We start from the raw sequence: 25,349 nt of genomic DNA on the forward strand, positions 1-25,349 counted from the left end.
ACACAGTTCGAGCAGAATTTTCAGCCACACAACCATGCTGCAAAACTCCCATTTCACCTCATCCCAAAGGTGCTCTATTGGATTGAGATCTGGGGACTGTCCAGGCCATTGGAGTGAACTGCAGTCACTGTCATCTTCGTGGAACCAGCTTGAGATGATGTGTGTTTTGTGACATGGCACATTATCCTGCTGGAAGTGTCCATTTCAAAAATGGTAGACTGTGGTCATGAAGGGATGCACATGGTCAGCATCAATGCTTAGGTATGCTGTGGTATTCGCATGATGCTCAGTTGGTATTAAGGGGTATTAATGTGTGCCAAGAAAACACTCCCCACACTATTGCACCACCACCAGCCTCCTGCACCGTTGACACAAGGCAGGATGGGCCCATGGGTTCACACTGTTTCTGACAAATTCTGACCCGACTATCTGCATGTCGCAGCAGAAATCGAGATTCGTCAGACCAGGCAACAGTTTTCCAATCTTCGCTCATCCATTTCTGGTGATCATGTGCCCACTGTAGCCTCATCTTCCTGTTCTTAGCTGACAGGAGTGGAACCCAGCATGGTCTTCTGATCCTGTAGCCCATTCGCTTCATGGTTCACCGCTCTACGAGTTCAGAGATGCCCTTCTGCACACCACTGCTGCAAACGGCTATTATCTGTGGTCTTTCTGGTGGTTTGAACAAGTCTTCCCATTCTCGTCTGACATCTCTGATTAAACGTGGTGTTTTTGCCCAGAGAACTGCCACTAACTAAATGTTTTTTGTTGGCCACTGAGTGTATGTATGTATATACACACATACACACACATCATACATACATGCATACACACATAAATACATATCCATTCATGTATTCCTTGAGGTAATTAACATGATGTGAATCAAGACCAGGTCAAAACCTAGTATACGGCTGGACCAGCTAACCAATGGTGTAACTTCATAACTCGGCTGACCAATGGTGTAACTTCATCACTCACTCAGTCACTCAGTCACAGACATTTGCGTTTATAGGGCTGGCCCCGCTGTTGTGGTCCAGCAAAACAGATTTATCTGAAGCGTTCATGAATATTTGAAGCGATAATTCCCCTAGTTAATTCGGAGAGGATATTCCCGCCGTTGCGTGTGACATTCGCGCGGTAACAGGCTAGCGGCCGCGGGTGCAGCGGGCGGCTCATTACGAGCGGTGGGATTGGCCTCGTCGAGCGCAGAAGAAAAAAAAGAAAGCGCCACGCGGAGATCGTGATCGGCATGCAGTCCGCGGCGGGGGAACCGCTCTCTCCGACGGGGGAAATCTCAGAGCGCGTGGTGATTTACCCCTCCGAATGGCTTTCGAATGATCCCCTCATTAAGGGTGAAAATCACGGCGCACCCGTCAAACGCCGAGTCTCATTAGGTACGGCGCTGGAAATGGCGTGCGATTGCTCCGGTCTCTCATTAAGAGCGCTGAAACGCCAATTTTCAGAATAAAAAGGGAAACCGTATCCACCTGGGAAAGCACCAGAAACGATACAAGAACACACTCTCTCTCTCTCTCTCTCTCTCTCTCTTCAATCCCGGTATCTGGTTCCCCTCATGCAAACTGTTAAAAAAAAAAAGATAGAAGCATGAATCACCCAAAGCAAGGAATAATAGTTCTACGCTATATTGCTTTCATATTCCTTTAAACAGTAGTCAACGTGACTTCAGAAACAACCGATTATTAACATTATTAGCCATAATCCTCTTTCATATAACTGGAGATATGAGAAGGCCCTGTGGATTTCAGAAAGTGGAAAGGAAATCTGTAGAACTAATTTTTTTGGTTTGGAAACAGTTTTTGTGTGTTATACACAGACTGGCATTCTTTGCTGAAGATGTCAAATATGATAAATGACTGTCAAAGGCAGCTTGTGGCCTAAAATAATAAAGACATTTTAGGACAACAAAGGTGCCTTTTTTTGCCCAGCTCGTATCGACGGATTTGTATTCGAGCCATGAGGAGACTCAGAGTAAATGAAGGAGATTCAGAGCAAATGAGGAGATTCAGAGTAAATGAGATTCGGAATAAATAAGGAGATTTAGAGTAAATTAGGAGATTCAGAGTAAATGAGGAGATTAAGAGTAAATGAGATTCAGAATAAATAAGGAGATTTAGAGTAAATGAGGAGATTCAGAGTAAATGAGGAGATTTAGAGTAAATGAGGAGATTCAGAGTAAATGAGATTCGGAATAAATAAGGAGATTTAGAGTAAATTAGGAGATTCAGAGTAAACGAGGAGATTCAGCGTAAACGAGGAGATTCAGAGTAAACGAGGAGATTCAGAGTAAATGAGGAGATTCAGAGTAAACCAGGAGATTCAGAGTAAATGAAGGAGATTTAGAGTAAATTAGGAGATTCAGAGTAAACGAGGAGATTCAGAGTAAATGAAGGAGATTTAGAGTAAATGAGGAGATTCAGAGTAAATGAAGGAGATTTAGAGTAAATTAGGAGATTCAGAGTAAATTAGGAGATTCAGAGTAAATGAAGGAGATTTAGAGTAAATGAGGAGATTCAGAGTAAATGAAGGAGATTTAGAGTAAATTAGGAGATTCAGAGTAAACGAGGAGATTCAGAGTAAATGAAGGAGATTTAGAGTAAATGAGGAGATTCAGAGTAAATGAAGGAGATTTAGAGTAAATTAGGAGATTCAGAGTAAATTAGGAGATTCAGAGTAAATGAAGGAGATTTAGAGTAAATGAGGAGATTCAGAGTAAATGAGGAGATTCAGAGTAAATGAGGAGATTCAGAGTAAATGAGGAGATTCAGAGTAAATGAGGAGATTCAGAGTAAATGAAGGAGATTCAGAGCTTGATAGGCGAGCCGGCTTGTCAATGTTGCCGTTTCGCCAAGTAGCGCACGGCGCAGAAACCGCTCATTGTGCGCGCAGAGTGCTCTGCCCCAGTCTTGGAGAGAGAGGGGGGACGAGGGAGGAGGAGGAGGAGGAGGAGGAGGAGGAGGGGGGGGCTGTTGTTGAATAACAGATGGGTCGCGGAATCGGCTGGCGCTCATTTTTTTTTCGGCGAATCAGCTGTGAAGAAATTAGTCACGCCTCCCGGCCGGGGATGCTAATTAGAAACAGATCGTTTTCGCCTCGGCACTAACCTCCCTCCCTTCTGCTGGATATCTGCGGATTTATCATTCTATTAACGCAACGAGCAGGCCGTGCGACGGAACGTCTACACGAGAAACAGGGCCGAGGGACGCGCTTAACGGCACGGTATAAAAACCGCGCTTCTGGGGTCGATTCGCAGCATTTCGGGAGAGAGACAAACCGCTGGGGAGACACAACGGGAGCGCGCTGCAGAAACGCCAACAACGGTTTCGCCGTTTTATTTTTAAACAATTTATTTTGAATAGTTTACGCACCTGTTTGTTTCTCTCCCCCGCGTGTAATCGGCAGTTATGCCTCCAGGACCAGGGGGGAAATGCAGCTGCAGCAACGCACCCTGTCCTTGGGTGCACTTCCCCAAATCCGCTGACCCCGCAACGGGCCAAATACAGGACAGTGAGCACCGGCTGGCTAAGAGCTCTGTTGCTCTATGGTGACACGTGGTGCGTTGTGGGAAAATGAACACAGTGGTAACCCAAGGAACCCTATGCTCACTTACCGCTATGTTATAGCGGGGAGAAGCTAACTGTCTCACCAATGCTACAGGTAGCCTATAGCAGGTAGCCAACAGAAGTCGCCATTGATGTTTAACATCACCAAATTCCGTACTTAGATGGCAGAAACCCATCTAATTACATCAGTTTATGATGGTTCTCGTGGCACCTTTGTGTACAGTTATCCCAAATAATAATAATCCCAATAATTTATCCCAGATAAATTGTGAAATTGTCTGGCAGCAGGCATCAGACACCGGCCCCATGCCCAATCGCTCTTATGTTCGTAGCCAATGGGAAGCTCCCTCTTCCCTGGATAAACACCAATGGCACGCTTTCCCCCGTGCGAGGAAGCAGGATCTGTTTGCCCAGCGCAAACATGCCCCTGCTTTTAATCCGGATGAGCTATTGCACCGCCGTTAAACCGAGCGTGAAATGGCAAAAAGAAGGACTCCGAGTAACACCCGTTGCTGTGGCTCCAGAGCCAAAGGACCCACCGTCACGCTCACGAGCGTTTACCTCTATTAGCCTAGAGGCGATCTGTCTACAGGTTTACTCCTGTTATTTACGATTAACTAGGCCTCCCAAAAAATAAGACAAAATCATTTTCGCAGTGTTGTCACAACACTCCGTGACCTTGTTGGTGCCCAGAATGCAAAGACTGAAGAGCCATTTCTTCCTTGCAGGACCAGGGCCTCTGAAATGCATTTGTACGTGGACATTACATGGTCGGTGGTAAAACTTTTTTGTCCATGCTACTTTAGTCATCCAACCGATAAACTGCCAAAATCGCTGAAATTCTAAAATGTAAAAAAAAAAGTCCTGTCATTTTTTGAAATGTTCGTCGGAGGATGATGAAGAAGCCGATCCCTGCACAGGTGCATTGTGGGCCAGGCGTGGGTCTCACGGGATGACTGACACGCAGTATCGGGGCCACGCCTGACAGGAACACGGTATGTTGAGACACGGAATTGTGCACCACAGGGATTCCCCCTGCTTTGGTAACACCATCTAAGACCATGCAGACAGAAGTCCTCCACTCCCGATTAGCATGAATTTACAAAAGTGTTGTACAAAAGCACATTATCACCCCACGTCATCAGCTGCTACTGCTAACATCCGACATCCAGCATTCGGCCCTGTTTCACCTTGAATAACCTTCTAAGACCTGCCGTCTCCTGTAGGGGACATGAGTCTTGTCTTAATCTAAAGAACCACATGTTCTTTTACAGTATGCTGAAGCCTGTTGCTCAAGGGAGCTCACCAGTGCTCTCTTTCATCTCAATGATGTTACAAACAGTTGGTTTTGGTTAGCCTAAGGTTTGGGCCCATGTTTTTTTCTTCTTATTTCTCAGCCCCATAACGGCTTCCTTGAGTTTCATTGGTACAAATTTAGCCCTTATGCTGACAAACACCAATAACAAACTCCAAAGGCAATCAAAGGCCAAGAATCAAGACGAGATACTGAAAGCTCTCTTATACTTGCACTACGGAAGCAATTGAACACACCTGACTAATCAGAAACACTTGTGAAGCAATTTGTCCCAAACATTATGACGCCCTGAAATGGGGGGAATATGTATAAAAAGTGCTGTAATTTCTACATGATGAAACAAAAATGTATAAAAATACCCTTTAATAAAAGCTGAGAATCTGCACTTTAACCACATGTGAATTGTTTGATTACAAATCTAAAAAATTGTGGAGTACAGAGCCAAATCAATAAAAAATATGCCTTCATGGACCTCACCATATATATGATTATATTTGACTTTGTCTCATGGGATCTTTCATCCCGTACTCATCAATGACCTTGTCATGCCGGTCTGCCCCTACAACACCAGAGAGGTGTTCTCATGGCACACAACATTAAATTCCCACGCTCTTCTACTTTATTAATGGTACTGAAACAGTGGGGAAACGGATTCATTGCTCTTTAAAAAAAGAACTTAAGCACAGGCGTCCCCCAAACCCCAGCCTTTAATTAATTTAAGGTTGGATTGAATTGTCTGGTTTTGGCTAAACTGCACATTCAGCCAAAGCGTATCTGATTGAATCCTGGAGAACTGTTTGGATAAGGGCAGGAAGCACTGAAGAGGCTCGTGTTGCTTCTTCCAAGCTTGACCCCAAAGTCCGAGTGAAGATTAGGAGTCTGAATCAGGATATCTGGAGCCTGAACAGTGAATTCCTGAGCGCCTTAAATCTCACGGTCACCCGTGTTCCTTAATCCTGATAAATAATCCGGTAAGATAGGAGGTGCAGAGACGGTGAACAACCAGAATCATCTCTGGGACTGCAGCACCGGGTCTGCCATCTGCAGAGATACGCAAAAAGTGTGGGCACTGTTGGTCAAACTTTTGTTGAAAGTGAGAAGAAGTCAATACAACGAAGCTTAAACATGACATATTCAACGTTGTGTCATCATCATCAGGGGCTGCATTTCCTACACCGGCTGTGCGCATGACGGCACCCCGCCAAACAGACGCCCCCCCCCCCCCCCCAAACGTCTCCCACAGCCCGTCTCCGCCGGCACGTTCTGCGGCTCCACAGTCTTGTACGACGGCGGTTTATTTTTTTACCGTCGCTCACCTTAGATTTGACTTCCGAAGGTCGAGCTCAGCTCAAGCAACACTGTCTCCGCGCCCGGCCAAACCTATCGAGCGACCTGCTTGTTACTCCTGTCAACCTGACAGCGATCGGCTTGGGTTTGTTGCCGTGTCATTCCGCCACCCCCCCCCCACCCCCCACACTACCCACCCACCCCCCTTTCCCCCATAGTTCTGCTTTGTTGGTCTTTGGCGACATGTCAGGCTAACGAGAGCAGCAGAGAGGAGGCCGGCAGAGACACGCCCGGAGCCCTGTTGACAGCCCCAGAGGGGGAGGCCCCGCCCCACCTGTCCGGCCTCACGAATATTCATGAGCGCGTGTGCCGAGGCTCATCCGGGCCGGCCCTTCTTTACATTACATTATATTACAGGCATTTAGCAGACGCTCTTATCCAGAGCGACGTACAACAAGTGCATTAGTTCACGGTGCAGAGGTGCAAAAGAAACACACTAGAGTGAAGTAAGGATCGCAGTGCCAGAAGTGACCACATCGATCAGGACTCCAACCCTGTAAAGTAACCTGTTCAGCAAACAACAATCCTACCAAGTACAAACTAGCACTGGAATCACATTAGCCTAATCAGACAAAAACAATACTGCCAAATAAACGTAATCGTATTATACTAACTAGGTACATTCTTCCAGGAGCGCTCGCAGAAGGCCTCTAATCGGACGGGCTCGCTCGGAAGGCGAGCCGCCGCGGTCAAAGGCGCCTCTCGACGGGCGAATGGCGCTCGGGCCGAAAGAACGGGGGGGGGGGGGGCGGAAGCCCCCCGTGACGAGAGGCACGAAGGGCGCTTGAACGGGACGGGCTAATTTGAGGCGGTGAAAAGGACGACGCGACCCGGCCGGCGGCATTGGTGTCGTACGACGCCCGGTTAACAAAGCGGGATTACGCAGCTCGAGTAGGGGGTGTTAACCCCGGTGCCCCTGGTCTGATTCTCACAAAAACAAGCCCCTGCATCTGAGGCCACCCGAAGCAGACAGGCCGGCGCCTGATTGGCTGCGTGATCCCCCGAATTCTTCGCTCACACCCATTCCCCACACTGCCACGGCAAAAGATAACTGAGTTGTCAGCTGACCTGTCCGGTTAAAGCTTAAAGTAAATAAAAGTGAATGGTTCATTTTGTTATTTACTTATTAAAGCAGATGGGTAAATAAATCAACACCAGTAAGGAAGAAGAATATATATTTTACTTTAAATGGTGTAAAAGGTCTACGCCTGACCTTACTATTAGAACCTAAGGCACTAGTTCTGAAACGTATTAAAATCAGGACTGAACTTAGAAATACTTTTTAATATCGAGACCCAAATTAGAAATGTAGTACCTTTCAGGGACCCATCAAATACACGTAGTAGCATCATCATCCCATTTTGTGTCCTGAACCATAGTTTGAGAAATGCTGACTAAAGGTAATATATATACATTCACCGGCCACTCCTTTAGGTACACCTGTTCAACTGCAAACTGCACCCGTTAACGCAAATATCAAATCAGCCAATCACGTGGCAGCAACTCAATACATTTAGGCGTGTAGACATGGTCTTTGTCCCCAAAAGTCCCCAAAGTCTGACCAAAAACTTTGTTCCCCTGATGTAACCTAAATTTCAAGGGAATGAACAGGTGGCCAGTTGGTTTGCCGCAAATCGGGTTTGCGCAGATGCGATTCGGGGATAGACGCGTCGTGCAGCTGAACGGACGGACCGCGGGCAGCCCGGGGCGACTGGCGGGCATTGCCAGAGACTGACGACGCGCCGTCGTTCCGGCTGATTTAAAAGCCCTCCCTCCCGTGGCGTTGTCGAGCGGTGCCCAGCAGGGCCGCCGCCGGCCACAGTCCAGGTGGGAGACCAGACGGCGGGGCCCATCCGGCAACTCAAACAGGCGCCTTAACGGGACCAGACACCCAGCAGCCCTCAGATCTGAGTCCAGCTGACCTGAGGAAGCCCATAACGCTCGCTCCACTGTGTCTGCCTGACTTTCCACCGTGCCACTTTCTCTGCACGCGCTACTCTTTTCAAATGGCACTCCTTCGCCTAGTCGTCCAATCACTGGCACTCGCGCGCTCGACGCCTACAGAGGTGACTTTGTCGCCCGTGCTAAAGAGGAGAAGTTCAGGTCTTCAGTGGAGACTGAGCACACTGCCCTGGTGGTAAAGGGCAATCTAGCAGGCTTTCTGAATGGCTCTATCTTCCCTTTCCCTGGAAGAAAAGGAAAGATCCCATTGAGGCAGGGCCTGCATACCCTGCTGATGTTCAGGGAACGTGTGAAATGTCACAAGAAAGCGGTTGAAGACTGCTTCCCAGAAGTTGGTTGGCTCAAATTCCTCATGGACCGCTGCCTCATTTAACCCCAGTTCAGGCACTTAACCTCAACGGACTATGAGAAATAAACCCAGATTTACAAACGAGTACCTAGCAAGACGTATGCTCTGCGCGTCGTACCATTGAAGGCTGTGGTGCAAAACCAATGCAAAAGGTGGCGTGTAAGCAGGTGAAGACGGCTGTTTCTTTAAGACTGGACCAGAGTTGAGACCTCCCTCAAACGATAACCAGGGAGCACTGAGGTAATATCCTATAACACCCAGCAATTTCTGCCCTGTTTACTATAAACAGTGTCTTACAATGCACCCTGGCTGGCAGCATTAAATCATAATCTCCAGTGATCTTCTGTGAATTACCTGAGACTTACTGTACACCTACAGCCTTCAGCTGCATGGGAGGTTAGCTTAACTTGGTTTCACCGCGTTTGCAAGGAAGGGGGAACTCATTAACATGTAAACAGGGGCATAGCCCTTTTGTATTTGTATTGGATTCGATATCCCATCATGCCTAGCGAAAGCTGCCAAAAAGTGACGCCCGCGCTCGAGCCCTCCCGCGGCGCGCTGGGAAAAGGCGGGTCTTTGCCGAGCGAGGAGGAGAGGGGGCGTAGTTCAGGGGGTACTCAAATCTCTCCAGGCCAGCAACACAGTGACAGAGTGTAGCACAGTGGGTAAGGAACTGGGCTTGTAACCAAAAGGTCGCAGGTTTGATTCCCGGGTAGGACACTGTCGTTGTACCCTTGAGCAAGGTACTTAACCTGCATTGCTTCAGTATATATCCAGCTGTATAAATGGATACAATGTAAAATGCTGTGTAAAAGTTGTGTAAGTCGCTCTGGATAAGAGCGTCTGCTAAATGCCTGTAATGTAATGTAATGTAACACCGCTGGTTTTCTTCTCTACCCGACAGTTAATAGATGGATTAAAATGCCACTGACTGGCGATTAGAGATTACACTCCCCTGGTGGCCCGGGCTTAAACCAGTCCAGATTAGAGGGGAAGAAAGGAAGAATGAAAATCAGGGCGAGGGCCAGATTTGAGTGTGCCTGGTCGAGCTCCTTCCTCTGCTGCTAGCTCTATGGTCTACAGACACATGGTAGTTTTAGATGACTCTTGGCTCGCCGACTTGCCTGGCTGGTGTCGCTGTGAATTTGAGCGGCCACCTCGACTGCACGCACAGCGAAGCACTGTGAAGAAAGTGGTGGGGGGGGGGGGGGGGGTTAGGGAATCAATGCAGATAAAACTGGTGTTTACAAACACCGCGAGACAAGAAAGGACTGGAAAGACTCTCGACAATGAAAGCACGCAGGACCGAAGCGGAGCGGCTTCTTCCTCTGGGCCGTCGGCTTCCAGAGAGCTTGTAATTAAACCGAAGCCAACCGCTAATTAGCGGCCGCCCCCGCACCTGGGCCCGCCCCCGCACCTGGGCCCGCCCCCTGCACCTGGGCCCGCCCCCGCACCTGGGCCCGCCCCCGCACCTGGGCCCGCCCCTGTACCTGGGCCCGCCGCTTCATTCATCCTCTCGTCCAAACCGCCGGCTAACCGCTTCCGTTTCCCCCGCGCCCGGGCGGTCGCGTCCGCGCCGCGCGACCGGGAACGGACACACGCCGACGCACCGACGGAGAGTTTTTAAAATCGGCAGAGATGCCCGGAGTAGGTCGGGTTACGTAAACAAGCGTAAACGCCGTAAATAAACGCGTCTTTCCGCGGAAACGTCAGCACGAAATGAAGGGCTTTTCGCGCCCAGACGGCACCCAAGAAAAACGCACGAAGCAGATCCCCTTTCGAATCCGCAGCTGACGGAAACTACGAGGGATCTGAAGCGGATTAATACAGCGCGTCTCCTCGGGTTCCCACAAGTTAACTCGGCAATTTGAATTCATTACCTCTATGTCAAGTGTGCGTTTTTTCAAGCAGTTGGCTAGAATACCGCCTTTCATTTATTGCAAGTTATATTAAACGATTCATTTAAACCCTGTAATTCCTCCTCCCTTAATCTCCAATAGCATGTGGCTTTAAAATATGGAAACTTGCAACTGCCAAACACCATCAAGAAAAGCATAATTTTATGATCATGTTAGAACTTTCCAATACCTATACCTATAGAAATAAGGCTGTAAATTGATTACACTATGTCTATATGTTTTCAATAAATGTTAATTTAACAGTCATTGGGATATGACTTTTTTTTTAAATCACAAATTACAGTGGTTTTAATGGAAGGGAAAATCCTAGATTGAAAACGACCTTCCCTTCGCGCGCTCTCAGCGAAAGATGTCTTGGTGCGGCTTCTCGTTTCCCACACAGAGGGAGAGGCCTGCGTTTGAAGGGCGCTCCCGCGATGAAGACGCGCTCCTGCGATGAAGACGCGCGCGCAGCCTGGCGGTGACCGGGCCGTGACAAGCAGCTGCCGGGAGACGTGCCGCGGCCGTAACCGGGGGGGACCGCGAGGTGCTCGCCGGAGACGAGCCGATTCCATTCGCCGCCGGCGAACCGGGACAGACCGAGGAGCCGCCCTCGGACCGCAGCCTGAGGTGAACGGGTTCGCGGACACACTTCGACCTTGATTAAATTATCCCTCTCTGGTTTTTTCGCAGACCGTGGTGCTAACTGGAACTCCCCGCTCCGCTGGGTTCCTGATCCGGCTTCCCTGCGAGGCTGTGTCATCCTTTCTCCCTCTGTCTCTCCCTTGTCCCTTCTCTCTTTTTCCCTCTTTTACTCTCCCCCTTTCCCTCTCCCTCCCTTTCCATCTATCTCTCCCTCCCCCCGTTTCCCTCCCTTTCCTTCTCTCTTTCCTTCTCTCTCTCCCCATTTCCCTCTCCCTCTCTTTCCATCTATCTCCCTCCCTCTTTCCCTCTCACTCACTCCCCCTTTCCCTCCCTCTCCCTCTTTCCCTCTCTTTCCCTCTCTCTCCCCCTCTTTCACTCTCCCCCTTTACCACTCCCTCTCTTTCCCTCTCTCTCCCTCTCTTTCCCTCTCTTGTGGTTGCGTTGCTGCAATCCTTCCTCTCCTCCAGTCATTAGGAGACGTCACTGACAAGCCATTATTTCAAAACTGTCAGATCTCAATCGAGTAACCAAAACCACATGTGTTTTTTTGTGTTTGAAGAACATTACTTTGTTTTCAGGAAAATATCAGTGACAAGAGCTGTCTAAAGTCTACATGAAACTCTTAATAAGCATGATTGCATTTTTGATGCAATGCCATCTGCCATTCTAGATAGTATTCTTGGACAAAAGATGGAGAACCATTTGTCCATTTATTTTTACACGTGAAAAGACATTTTAAACACATTTTGGTGCACAAGTTATACCAATAATTCAGCGGGAAAAAACAAAAATTCAGTGTGATGTTTTATAATGACCAGCTGTGTCAGATAACATTGTTAAATTGATTACATACATGGTTAAAATAGGTTCAGGTTTTTAGCATAACCTCAGATAACAGGTGCATTTTTAAAAAAATGGGTCCGGCAACCAGATTCTCAAGACATGCGTAGGTTTGAACGGACAAAACGAAGAAATCATGGACAATTAGTCAAACTGAACTGAATCAAACAAATCAGTTTTATGAGAAATAAGGTGAGACTAAGGACTTCAATTCCATTAGCACTGCAACACTCCCAAGACAGATTCTGATTGGTGGGACTGAAACTGCTCTCAAGTGCAGCTGCCACTAAATTCTAAACACAATCTGTACCAAGATTTCCTGCTAAAAGGTACAGGGAATTAGGTGATAAAAACGTTCAAGAAAGCTATAAAGGAAAATCTACAGCCATAATCACCTGTTGGCAAAATGCCTTCCCTAATTTGCCCAAAAAGTCAGGTCATTCTGCTCAAGGGATCGTAGAAATCAAACAGCAATGAGATTTGTTGGGGCGACGTAGGTCAGGAGGTAAGACCGATTGTCTGGCAGTCGGAGGGTTGCCGGTTCAAACCCCGCCCTGGGCGTGTCGAAGTGTCCTTGAGCAAGACACCTTACCCCTAACTGCTCTGGCGAATGAGAGGCATCAATTGTAAAGCGCTTTGGATAAAAGCGCTATATAAATGCAGTCCATTTACCATTTACCATTTGTGCTTAATGCACAGCAATGAATTTAAGCAAATGGAGCTTTTATTGTTTAGATACTGAAGTTTAAGCCGGTTCTGCTCACACTGGATTCCATTTGGGCCCAGAAGTGTTTGGGATCATTACCCAAACTCGGGGATTGCAGATGGTTTTAAATCTGATACGTTAAAAAGAAATGTTTTGTAAACTATTATTATTATTATTATTAATTACATTTTTACATTTACATTTATATAGCACTTTTCCAGATGCTCAAAGTGCTTTACAGTGAAGGGGAACTCACCTCACCCACCACCGACGTGTAGCACCCACCTGGGCGATGCACGGCAGCCATTTTGCGCCAGAACGCTCACCACACATTAGCGAAGGTGGAGAGGGAGAGAACATTTAAATGGTAAATGGACTGCATTTATATAGCGCTTTTATCCAAAGCGCTTTACAATTGATGCCTCTCATTCGCCAGAGCAGTTAGGGGTTAGGTGTCTTGCTCAAGGACACTTCGACATGCCCAGGGCGGGGTTTGAACCGGCAACCTTCCGACTGCCAGACAATCGCTCTTACCTCCTGTGCCATGTCGCCCCTTTAAACTGTCTTCCACTTGAGTGGAAGTGACCAAAACTGAACGCAGAATGACATTCGTGAACAGGAATGTAAATATTTAAGCAGACGCGAGCACGTACGAACTGAAGAAAACCGTAGCCCCGCCCGCCCTCACAGTGGCATACTTAACGCAACCCTCAATAATCAAAAGATCAAAAAAGGGAAACAAAGGAGGCATTTAAGGCTGCAGCTTTAACGACGTGTTTGCACACGTTCGATTTACGAGACGTTTTAATGCCGAAAAAAAATCAACAATTTAGCTGAGCGCGTGCAGAATTTTTTTTTTAGATTGCCAGCAACCTTCCCTGTTTAGCCTTCAAGTTAAAACCACCGTTTTCTTTAAGAAGCTGTTAGGTGAAATTATAAAACTTAAAAAAAAAAAAACTTTCCTTTCAGAGCGGTATTATATTATTCGATGGCGAAACTTAACTTTTATTTCAACACAGGGAGAAATGTTTGAATAGACAGGCATGTTTGCCCAAAGAAAAGCTGTCCGATACATTTCAGGCAACCTTTACGTCCAGATAGGCAGAGAGAGTTTTTTTCTAGAAGGAACGCGGATATTTCACGCGTCTGAATCTGAGGCTAATCAGTCAACTACCTGAGGTTTAAGACTAAGCCCTGTTCCTGGTTGTTCCAGCCCTTTTTTCCGGATCACTCAAGCTGTTCGCTTTATACCGTCCAAAGTTGGCATGAGAGGATATTTATTTCTGTGAATCCATGGAAGGAAATCACAGCCTTGTTCCATAATAACCCGTAAGACTTTTTTTTTTTTTAAATATCGTGTGTAAAAGCGCGGGAGCAGCCGTCGTTCCTGAGTCCCCGGACGCAACCGGCCGTAAGCAGGCAGGCAGGCGCCCAGGCTCGGGCACGCGATCCGGCTCCCGACGGGGGGAAAGTCGTTAGCTGAGCCTCGCAGAGACCCTCAGGGGGGCCCTAATGCCAGAGATGACAGACACCGCCGCCCCCCCACCCCCCCTACCCCGTGGCTGTAATTGCATGCAGGACATCCGCGTTTCCGAAGCCCCCAGAAAGGACCTTGTCGCCCTCTGCGCGAGAGTCCCTGAAGAGCCTGCGTCCGAGGTGTCAAAACGTTCCCGCCGCACCTAAATTGAATCCTAAATTGTCAGTCGGCGCTAGCGGGTAGCACCTCGCGGGCGAGAGACAGACAGGTGGAGACGGGGGGGGTGGGGGGGTGGGGGGGGTTGTCCCGAGGCTCTTCGGCGTCGCCTGTCAGCCCGGAACGTTCCGGAGTGACAGAATAAGCACGCCGTCTCCCGCTAGGGCCTCGGCAGCCCGAGTCAAACGAGGGATGAGCGCTGACAAGAAAAAAAAAAAAAAAAAAGGAGAAAAAAAAGGAAAATTGGGCGCAGGCTCCCAGAGGGAAATCGAAAGCGCGTCCCTCCGTCTGTTTCGTTGCGATTGCCTTCCTTCCTTCCGTCCGTAAAAACTGCCGCTGCAATGGCCTCGGTTTGCCGGGGCACGAAGACGATGACACGGCATGTTTTCGTCTCATTTGTGCCCCGCTGACCCATGAGTTTGGTAAACTGTCTCCACTCAAATGCAAACAGCGAGTTTGTTACGCTTACCGCGAAGGAAAACATCTGTTTCAGACTCCTCAGGTTTAAAAACCCAGTACTCCAGTCGAGAAAAACAACTCCAGGCTTTTGTGTTGGGTCATGGAAGGGTAACTTTGCCCTCGATTCCAAATACAACATGCTCTTCCTTACTTTAAGCATATCAGACATGCACACTGAAAATGATTTTGTTTTTAATGACTGAGAAAACAAACAAACTGAAAACAGTAGCTTAACCCAGGTAAAAAGCCTTGAATGTTTCGTGCCTCCTCTCCTTGGTGGGATTGTGACAACTGCCATTTTGTAAATCGCACTGTTATCCTTCATCCGTCCTTATAAGAACGCACTCGACAGATCATATCTAAGTCATACACCTGCTCAGAGGAAGAACGCAGAGCACGTCAGCACCGTTGCCCATGCGCCCAAGACCCAGACAAAGTGTACATTACATTACATTACATTGCAGGCATTTAGCAGACGCTCTTATCCAGAGCGACTTACACAACTTTTTTTACATAGCATTTTACATTGTATCCATTTATACAGCCGGATATATACTGAAGCAATTTCGGTTAAGTACCTTGCTCAAGGGTACAACGTGGCGCCCTCTGCAAAATACGATGCAGGGTGAGCGGGAGAGGGAGGCGGCTGTAAGAGGGCCCACAACCAGCACAAAGCCGTGAACCTGAAGCCCGGCTCATTTTCCAACGAAACAAAATGGCACCCCCAATTCACATATCCTCTTGAGACCCCGGCAAGAAAAAAAAAAGTTAAAAGCGTTTTCATTTTTATAAATAAATTACAGGTGTCTTCGATGCCAAAAATGTTTTCTAAAATATTATTTATTTTTATTGAATGTCCCTCGTAGTGTAGGTTTCAGCATGGTAGAGTAAATCGTTCTCGAGATTAAGACCAGAGACTCATAAAAACGTACGTACACACACACACTCACACTCACCTCCGTTCTTGCCGATCTGCCTGAAGCTCCTCCAGAAGACGCGGACGAAGGAGGCCCTGTTGTGGGGCGTGGCCTTGACGTAGGCGAACTCCCTGAACAGGACGTGGTTCCCGCTCCTCACGCTGCCGAAGCTGCCCAAAGACAGCGGAAAATGGCGTCGCGTCGCGTCCTTCATAAACGCACATCCAGAACCAGCTGCAGTTTTAAACCTCATATTTAAACCTTCAAGGTGTCAGATCGCAAATATGCGATCAGAATGTTCTTAACTATACAACGGAGTTCTATAACACTAACTTAAGACTGTTGAAAAAACATTCCAAAAAAAACCTACTCAGAACACCCAGACCAAAAAACTGCATTACAACTGGAACAGCTCATCTTCATTTCACAGATTCTGATAGCGGTTTCAGTTTTAATGCAGCTCTGCGGTCTTCAGATTTAAACTCACAGCCAAGCACGCGGCAGTTGACCCTCCCAGGTCTCCCTCCACGCGAACAAAATAAATCTTTTTCCGCCAGCGATTCGTCGCAAGTTTCCCTCGAGTCAATTATCGCAAACAACTCGGTTTTACGCGAGTTGCTTCGCCGTCAAATTTCCCCGTGCTTGTTTACAAAACGGGGAAGCGACGGACGGTTCAAAATCAACCACCGTCGCGAAAAATCGCGTTTTTGGGAGGCCCTCGCAATCTCTCAGGCCGGCTTATTTTCCCCGAACGGCGGCAGGGGGGCTCGCCGAGCGCATTGAATTTCTGAAGGGCTCTTCTCCCCAGGGGGGAAGGGGGAAACGCGCGGCGTCCGCGCTCCGCAATCAATACCGCATTCAGAGCGGGCCCCCCCCCGTTTCCCTGATTGTCCCCTTTTCAGAACCTTCGGGGGAGAAAAACCGGCGGGGGGACCCATTACCGCGAAATTGTCCGCTCGCACCCGGCAATCGGGGGGAGAGAGAGGCTTCTTAAAGAGACGCGCGGCGGCGGGGACGGGCGCATTCACGGCTCGCCGCCTAAGTGGCCGCTAATAGGCCCCCCGAAAACGAGCGCGGGGGTGGGGGTGGGGGGGGGCCATCGCGGCGCTCGGCGGTTTTATACCTGGTAGTTATTCTTGCCGGCGGAGTCTGTGTGGAACGGGGGGGGTGGGGGGGGCGAACCGCGTCAGCGCTAACCTTCTAATGGCACGCATTTACTCCTGACTGCTGCTCCATTTATTTGCTTCTCCCGTCCCGTCTGCCAGTCTCTGCCCGCGTAGCGCGTACGCCAATGGTTCTCTTCTTGTCAAGCGTTTGACAATATTTGACGGCATTAAAAAGAGGCGTGCGTGGTATTTGGTTTTGCATGTGTGTGTGTGGTGCCTATGTGTGTGTAGTGCGTGTGTGTGGTGTGTGTGTATTTGCCTCGCTGAATGATCCAGACATCACAGCGCTTACAGGCACAGCATTATTTAGACAGCAGGGGGATGATTACTTGTGCCTTCTGTCGCAGGTTTTTTTTTTTTTGTTGCCATTTCCCCCCCCATTTTCTCCCTAATTTAGTCGTTATCCCGATTCCCCGTGTGGACCAGCTACAGTCCTGGTCGGTGCTCTGTCGGTCTGGGTTAGGGTGTAGTGCACATCCTCTCGATACATGTGGAGTCCGCGACCTAGCAATCCAGGTGGTGGAGGTTCACGATATCTCCCCCGGACCCCCTCCCCGCTGGACAGGCGCCCCGACCAACCACTAGGAGTCGCTAATGCAACGATCAGGACTCATACCCTCACTCATACCCTCACCGGCTTCTCACACACCTCGTAGGAACGTCTGACCAAGCCGGAAGTACCGCTGCCGGGGATTGAACCCGGGTCTCTGTGGTGGTGGGCGAGTGCTTACACCTCTACACTACTCAGACGGCCCTTCTGTTGCGACCAGCAGAGGAGGGGTCCTGTTCGGTGACGTGCTTTACCGCCATTTACGGTGCCGCGCGTCCCCACGCCGCGGGGCACAGCGTTCCCTCCCAAAAGACGGTCGAAAGGACACGGAGTCCAATCTGACCCCATTACTTTGAGTTTAACCCCCCCGGCAGCTCACGCTTTGAGCAAACAACCCGAAGGACGGGCTGTGGCCATTTCCGTGTGAACAGGTAAATATCACCTCTTCGCCTTTCCTGCAGGAAGCAGAGCCTGGGGAAGGGGGGCCTTTTAATAATTCATACTCCAGGCCTGTTCTGCTTTAAGCCCAGAGACCTGTTCTGTCTTTCCTCCTACGTGTCCCTTTGCCTTTCGTGACCATGGGACACCCCAAATCTGAGGGCAGCCCGCCTCCAAAACGCCAACGTCCAATCACGACAGGCCCTGACAGCAGACATGCTTAACACTGTGGCCTTCAGTGCTCTTTAACACCACCTCCCCAAATTTCCGAAAAAATTGGCTGGAACTCAAGCAACATTTCTCACTGAGTTTGGCAAAAAATTTAATTTTTTTTCTTCACAGTTTGCCAACTCACAAAGCTGGGCTTGTGAAGAAAGTGTTGCCGATGTGTTCACTTGCACCTCAAGGACAAATTCTGATTGAACACAGGCCAATGACAGAGAGTGCAGGAGCTGATGGAAGCAATTATCCCCCTTCAACAGGAAAGAATCCCTCACCCCCAACCCCCCCCCTCCAAAAAAAAAGGAAGCTTGTGCAATGATTCAGCCTGGAGCTGGAGACAGCACATCGTGGGTCGGGGATGCTGGTTCACAGCCAGATATTGCGGGTAGTGTCGACCGGAGCTCTGCTTTGTGCCTTTCTCTCGTGCCGTTGCTGAAACGCACCATTACCCCGTCTCACCTTGGTGTAGGGTTGCCAGATTTACAATTTGTCAACACCGTGCACATTAGCACAAAGGCAACATAGGGTGGCTTGGAGCTTGATCATGAAGCCGGGGGGGTTGGGAGTGGGGATGGTCGGGGTGCTGTCAGAACTCTTTGCGAATCGGGGGAAGGGGGGGGTGGGGTAGTGAGTTAGAGGACAACGTGTGTGTCTGATGGAACGGATACTAACCGCCAATCGGCTGAGAGGGTGCAGTGCTTTGCATTTTGCATTGGCCGTTCGAGCTGGAAGTGCAGTCCCCCTTCAGGATGCCAGATTTACAGGCCTTGTCCAAAGTGCCGGACGGTTTTTATGACATTCGGGGGGTCGTTTCCTTCCGGAAAAGTCCATAAAGCTCCTTTTAATCGCTCCGTAACATCACGCCTCGCGAGCCGGCCGGGCGATCGAGGGGCCGCTTTCGCCGCGCAAACGCAGTCGTTAACTCGGCAGCCTGCCGCCCCAAAAACACGATTTTACGGGTTCGGTTCCTTAGCGACGCGGCCGTCTTAACACACAGGCGCCGAGCGCGGCGTCGCGCGCGTCCGCGGCCAGCGACCCGGTTCGGTTTACGCCGGAGAAGGCCGCGAGTGGCGGAGAGTCCAGGGGACAGAAAGTGAAAGTCCTGCCATTACATTACATTACATTACATTTACTTGGCAGACGCTTTTATCCAAAGCGACGTACAAAAAGTGCATTTCATGGTCATAGACAACAGGTTCAGTAAGGTACAATACTTATTTTGTACAGCTATTTCTAGCCAAGAACACAGTTCACACAGTGAACACTATTCTGACCTAACCTCCGCAAAGCCAACTAGGCAGAAGAATAAGGGCGAAAAACCGTGTCTTTCTTCCACCCACATGAACTCAGCCCAGCCCGATTTCACTAATTAGTTCTACCTGACTGAAGAATTGCACTGTTAGCTCACAGATCCAGGTGACTGGAACGAATTACCGAGACGGACTTTTACTCTCTGAACCAGGATTCTTCTGGTCAATGGGAACGCGATTGGTTGGAAAAACCAACCACAGGCTGCATCATGGCAGCTTTGATCCCGGAGGAATCGGCTAACAGGCTGAATATTCTGCGCCACAGAATGTAGCGCTGTGTTTGTTTTTGGTTTCGGTTTTTCTCCACACCTCTCAAAATTTCTGTCTACGCGAGCAACAGATCCGAAACTTAATTACGCCAAACAGAGAAGGGTCCGGTTTCAAAACCACCGCCCTTCGGCATGCGTTTGCCCAGTCTGGCGTTTCAAACGTTAAATAAATAAATGAATAAAACCCCATAGCTTTTTCGCAGCGGAACGGTCTGGCCGTCGTTCGGACAGAGCGACCGGCGTCTCGGCGTTCGCCCGCGCGATGGTGGTCTTCCGCGGACGGGCACGGACCCGGAAATACGCCGACGCGGCCGGATAGGGGCGTGCGCGACCGAGGCCTCCCGTACATTTAAAGCCCAGCCCCCTCTCTCCCGAGAGCCTCCAGCAGGGTCCGACCCAACCCCCGCTCGACTCCAATCCGAGCAACGCAGCCGACTTCTGTTCCAAGCTTGCGTGTTCAAATTATTCCTGTTTGTGTTCCCCTCCTTCTTGCGTTCGGTCGGGCAGACCGGAATAAAAATGTCGCCCCCCCCCTCCCAGCCCCATCACAACCCTCCACCCAAGGAACACCCTCTGTCAACGTGTCGATCCAACACGTGTCCGGCAGCGCACGGTAACCTAACCTTCCGAATGAGGGCCTTATCAGGACCGGCCCCCAGGGGTTCCCTGTCCCACCTGCCCCAGACGAAAAAAGCCTTTCAGGGCATCCGCGCGATACGGACAAAGACGCCCGGCGTCACTGTGCCAAGGAATTCGCTCTTCGCTCTCGACGAGGCTCCCGGTGTCACGCGCTGACTGGGGGGGTCCCGTAAAGAGACGGGCGAATTAGCCGAGGCGAGGTTACAGCTCCATCCAGTTCAGCTAAATTTTTTTTTTTTTTTTTTAAACTAGCCCGAGGCTAACGGCAACGCGAGACGCTAGCGAAACGAACGCCGTAAGCAGCGTAACGTGAGATGAAGGCTGGTGCCTTGTGTCTGATCACCAGCGTTCTGTTCATAACCTCTCGCTCTCGTACACGTAATCGACACAAACACTCCTATTCCAACTGCATTCAAATGAATTAACAGAGATCTTTAAGGCTTTGGGGAACTTATATAGTGTTTTTTTCCCCTCTCAGCAGAAATGTTTTTATTCTTATTTATTTTATTCTTTATATTTTTTTAATCTTTTATTTTTATTGTCTTTGTCTTCTCTGTGTGTATGTTCTCTTTCATGGTTTTGTACTGCAACCAAATTGCCCCATGGGGATTATAATGAAGAACTGCACTGAATTACAACTCACTACAGTGTATCCAGAATTTCACTTACACAAATGCAGGCTTGTGGCACTTTCTACCAATGAGTGATTCCGACTTTAAACAGAATTTAATCTAGGGCCACAACAATGAATTGAGATCATTCATAACAAAACAATCAATGGTGATTTTATGGTGATTCATTGCTTTAATTTGAAAATCCTAATAATTTCTCAAAGTGTCCAGCCAGGAACAAACGCTGCAGATCACTTTTGATCACTATTGCAGATAAACGGGTTCCTTGCCATCCATCCATTATCTATACCCGCTTATTCCTGGTCAAGGTCATGGGGAGGGGAGGCTGGAGCCCATCCCAGCATGCATTAGGCGAGAGGCAGGAATACACCCTGGACAGGTCACCAGTCCATAACAGGGCACACACGCCTTTCATTCACACCCTCATACCTATGGGCAATGTAGAGTCTCTAATTAGCCTAACCTGCATGTCTTTGGACTGTGGGAGGAAACCAGAGTACCCGGAAGAAACCCACACAGATGCGAATAGAACATGCTCCACACAGAAAGGCCCTCAGTTGGGATTCAAACTTTGTACTTTCTTGTTGTGAGGAGGGAGTGCTATTCTTGGGTTCCTTTTTCTGAACATAATTGTTTGCTTTAAATATTTGGGGTTGGGTGGGCATCTAATAGAAGTAACTTCACAATGAAAGTCAGTATAAGAAATTGTTTGTGGGACGGCAAGGTTGTATTGTCCTGATCCGTTATTCAACCACCAGCGTGTTCTGTCAGAAATTGTCAGGCCAGGTGAGCTAGTATACTCTCCTCCATGCATCGACAGTAACGACAGATTCCGTGACGGTGGGGGCCACAAATGCTTTGCCCGCATTCCGCTGCATCTCCATGCAACCACGCCCCCTCAGGGCCTCGGCCCTGCCCACATTCTGCTGCGTCACCTAAAGCCCCGCCCACATTCCGCTGAGTCTCCATGAAACCACGCCCCCTCAGGGCCTCGGCCCTGCCCACATTCTGCTGCGTCACCTAAAGCCCCGCCCACGTTCCGCTGAGTCTCCATGAAACCACGCCCCCCCAGGGCCTCGGCCCTGCCCACATTCTGCTGCGTCACCTAAAGCCCCGCCCACATTCCGCTGCGTCTCCGTGAAACCACGCCCCCCTCAGGGCCTCGGCCCTGCCCACATTCTGCTGCGTCACCTAAAGCCCCGCCCACGTTAGGCTGCGTCTCCATGAAACCACGCCCCCTCAGGGCCTCGGCCCTGCCCACATTCTGCTGCGTCACCTAAAGCCCCGCCCACGTTCCGCTGCGTCGCCATGAAACCACACCCCCTCAGGCCAGAGGCCCTGCCCACATTCTGCTGCGTCACCTAAAGCCCTGTCCACGTTCCGCTGCGTCTCCATGAAACCACGCCCCCTCAGGGCCTCGGCCCTGCCCACATTCTGCCCGCATCACCTAAAGCCCCGCCCACGTTCCGCTGCGTCTTCTGAAGCTACGCCCCCCTCAGGGCCTCGGCCCTGCCCACATTCTGCTGCGTCACCTAAAGCCCCGCCCACGTTCCGCTGCGTCTCCTGAAGCCACGCCCCCCTCGGGGCCGTCTCTGTTTCCTCCTTCGGCTGCAGCGCGGCATTAAAACGCACCCTGGCCGTTACTCAGATCGACGGGGTCTTTCGTAAACACAGCCTGATTGCCCAGGGAGTCACGGCGCATCTGTAAGCATCGCACTGCGCCGAGGGGGGTGGTAACTGACGAGCGATTGGGAAATGGAGAACGAGAGCCGGCCTACCAAGTTAAACAAACATAGCTGCCACGCGCGATTACATTACATACAGCAGCTGCGTTATGTATAACCTGCTGGGCAGATGCTCCCGTCCGTAAGCATACATAGTAGCCTGCTTTCTCTACATCCATTTCTCCATTTGTGTATAAAAATAATCCTGGGTCAAGGCGATGGCAGCTGTGTCCCATCTGGGATTCAAACCTGCAACCTTCTAGTCAACATTTTACTAGTCCCAGTTCTGCACTCCCACATCATCGCTGACACTGTTTCAAAATACCCAATTAACCCTTTCAAGTGTAAGACCACAAATATGCGATTAGAATGCCCTTAACTGAACATTCCAGTGCTGATCACTACTGGTAACCGAAAGCAATGGAGTTCTAGAACACCCATGAAAAACATTGCAAAAAACCTACTCTTCAAAAAGTTAAAAATGCCCAGGAGGACTTAGACATTAAGTATCTCTCGGATTGTCCCATTTGAAAAATCACACTCATACATGTTGGGGGTTTCAATATGGCAAACAGGTGCAAGTAAACCCAGCAGGACGTTGTGCTGGCGACTGATACCAGGAAAACATTTTCACCGCGTCAGCTCCCAGGGGGCCTCATTTCATGCTGCGGTTCCATTTCCTGATAACAAATATATATATATTATTTAGCGTGAAAAAAATGATTTTTAGCCCCGGATTCTCTTCCGGCCGGAGCAAGTGTCTGGACCACAGGACCCCCTGTCCCCTGGCCTCAGAGGTCCGGAGCTCCTCTAACGTGGAGCCAGGCCCCAGAACAAGTTTTGAAAGCTCAGCAGGCGGATTTTATCACAATGCGACACAAAGCCGTAAAACCCTCTCTGAAGAGAGGCATTAGGGCACGAAGGGATGCCGTTACCGATTTCAACCACATGGTCGACCGTTTTAGTTCTGGCGACGTTTTTCAAACGAGAAGGGAGGAGGAGGGGGGTAGAAGGGGAATAACTACCAAAAACATTCTCCACCTGGTCCCGTGGAAATGTTTGCAGGTTCTGACCTTTTGACTCGTTTTGCCTGTGTTATTCTCCGACCGGTAACAGCAAACAGGTGAGCAACACGTGCGGGACTGTGAGATTTTACACACGGTTTCTGCACGTGTGTTTACGCTGCAATCAGACCGACTCAATGTTTCCATCTTTAGGAGTTTAGGATTTAGGAGTATGAAGTAAGCGTAGCCATTTGCTACCCTCCTCTAACTAATACCAAGACAGGGTTCGGGCCCAGTTCAGTTTGGGTACAATTTGCAGGGAGCTGACTGAGTGAACTTCCGACTGAAGAGAACCTTTTAGAACTATACCTGTAAAATAACAAAAATGAGTAATAAAATAAAATAATAAATGTTTGTGAATTGCAGTTGGGTGAGCCTCATCTAAAGTACGAGGCCATTTTAATCCTGGTCGAAAGAGAAAAAATACAAAATAGGCTCAAAGCATCGCATAGGATCCTTGCGGAACTGTGGAAGCAACGAATCTGAATCCTCGAAGTGTCTTGGACCGCCACCACCGACTGGACTAGTTTATTACACCACCGCTTTAGTTTGGAGGATTTATTTGAAGCTGAGCTGCATTGAAATCAACCGAGCCTTTTTACCTGTAGGCTATCTTCCCTAGCCTACAAGAAGCTGACAACTAGGCCTAAACAACCAATCCCATCAGAAACAATATTTAAAAGTTGCCCTTGTAAAATCCTCAGAGAAACTGTTACGTTTGTTTGAGGTTTTTTTGAGGCAAGTCTGACACTCGAACAGAGACTGGGGAAAAGGTGAAATTACAGCTGTGTCCAAAGCTCTTCATCCAAGTGATATTCTAATCTGTGGGTTCTGCAGTTCTGATTCCCCCGACGACGAGCGTAACGCCGCGAAAACCGCCCCCCCCAAGTCCCCAAACGCAAACGTAAGTGAACGCTCGCTGTGGCACAGGGCCGGCGCTGAGAGCAGCGGGAGAGCGGCGGGACTGCTGCTCACACAAACGGCTGCTCTCCCGGCACCTCGGCACCTCTACTCCACAACTCACACGGCGCTTACGCTTACATCCTCCCGAACCCTGGCAATTCATTTTGTCCCCTGTAGTGGACATGAGTCTCTAGTCTCAATCTCAAGAACCATATGCTCTACTCTGCTGAAAACTACAGTACAAGGATCATACAATAAAAATAAATGATATTTTTTGAGACTATTTTCACTGAAACATGTATTTGTCTTTCAAAACACTTAAAAAAAACTTGTACTTAATCTTTTTATGCTAGGTCTCACAATATATTAATATTATTATTTGAGAAATATTTAGGTAATATACATGTTTGATGTAACTTTTTTTTTCTCCAATATGATTTCTCCAACAAAAGGAAGCAACAACTTTGCATTACCCATAGCCCACAATTTCACCTTTCCACATTGTGAAAGAAACATCTACTTAACCTAATGAATAAAAAATATATACCTTAGCGTGAGTGTGTCTGCCTTAGTGAGGCTTTCAGTGAAAACACCCAAACCAAAACAGCTGTGGCAGCAGGTTAGCGGCAGTGCAAGCCTGGCCATAGAGTACACAGTTTTTTCCGCATGACTCACTCAAGCTTTGGCCTAATCAAGTTCGGTCCAATTAGGCCTGAT

At 49.0% G+C, this 25,349-nt stretch overlaps 1 protein-coding gene across 2 annotated transcripts in view; it reads right to left on the reverse strand.

Moving 5' to 3' along the window:
• The window catches only part of cstpp1 (centriolar satellite-associated tubulin polyglutamylase complex regulator 1), a 61,806-nt gene that overhangs the window by 24,420 nt on the left and 12,037 nt on the right, over positions 1-25,349 (reverse strand). Inside the window, exon 3 of one of the 2 annotated variants that reach the window (XM_064312966.1) lies at positions 15,755-15,885. The exons of the other annotated variant lie outside the window; for it this stretch is intronic. Coding sequence (XP_064169036.1) covers positions 15,755-15,885 — 131 coding nt within the window. The remainder of the gene's footprint in view (positions 1-15,754; positions 15,886-25,349) is intronic. 2 annotated transcript variants of the gene reach the window in all.

Source organism: Anguilla rostrata, chromosome 16 (assembly GCF_018555375.3).
Source record: "Anguilla rostrata isolate EN2019 chromosome 16, ASM1855537v3, whole genome shotgun sequence".
NCBI classification, from domain to species: domain Eukaryota; kingdom Metazoa; phylum Chordata; class Actinopteri; order Anguilliformes; family Anguillidae; genus Anguilla; species Anguilla rostrata.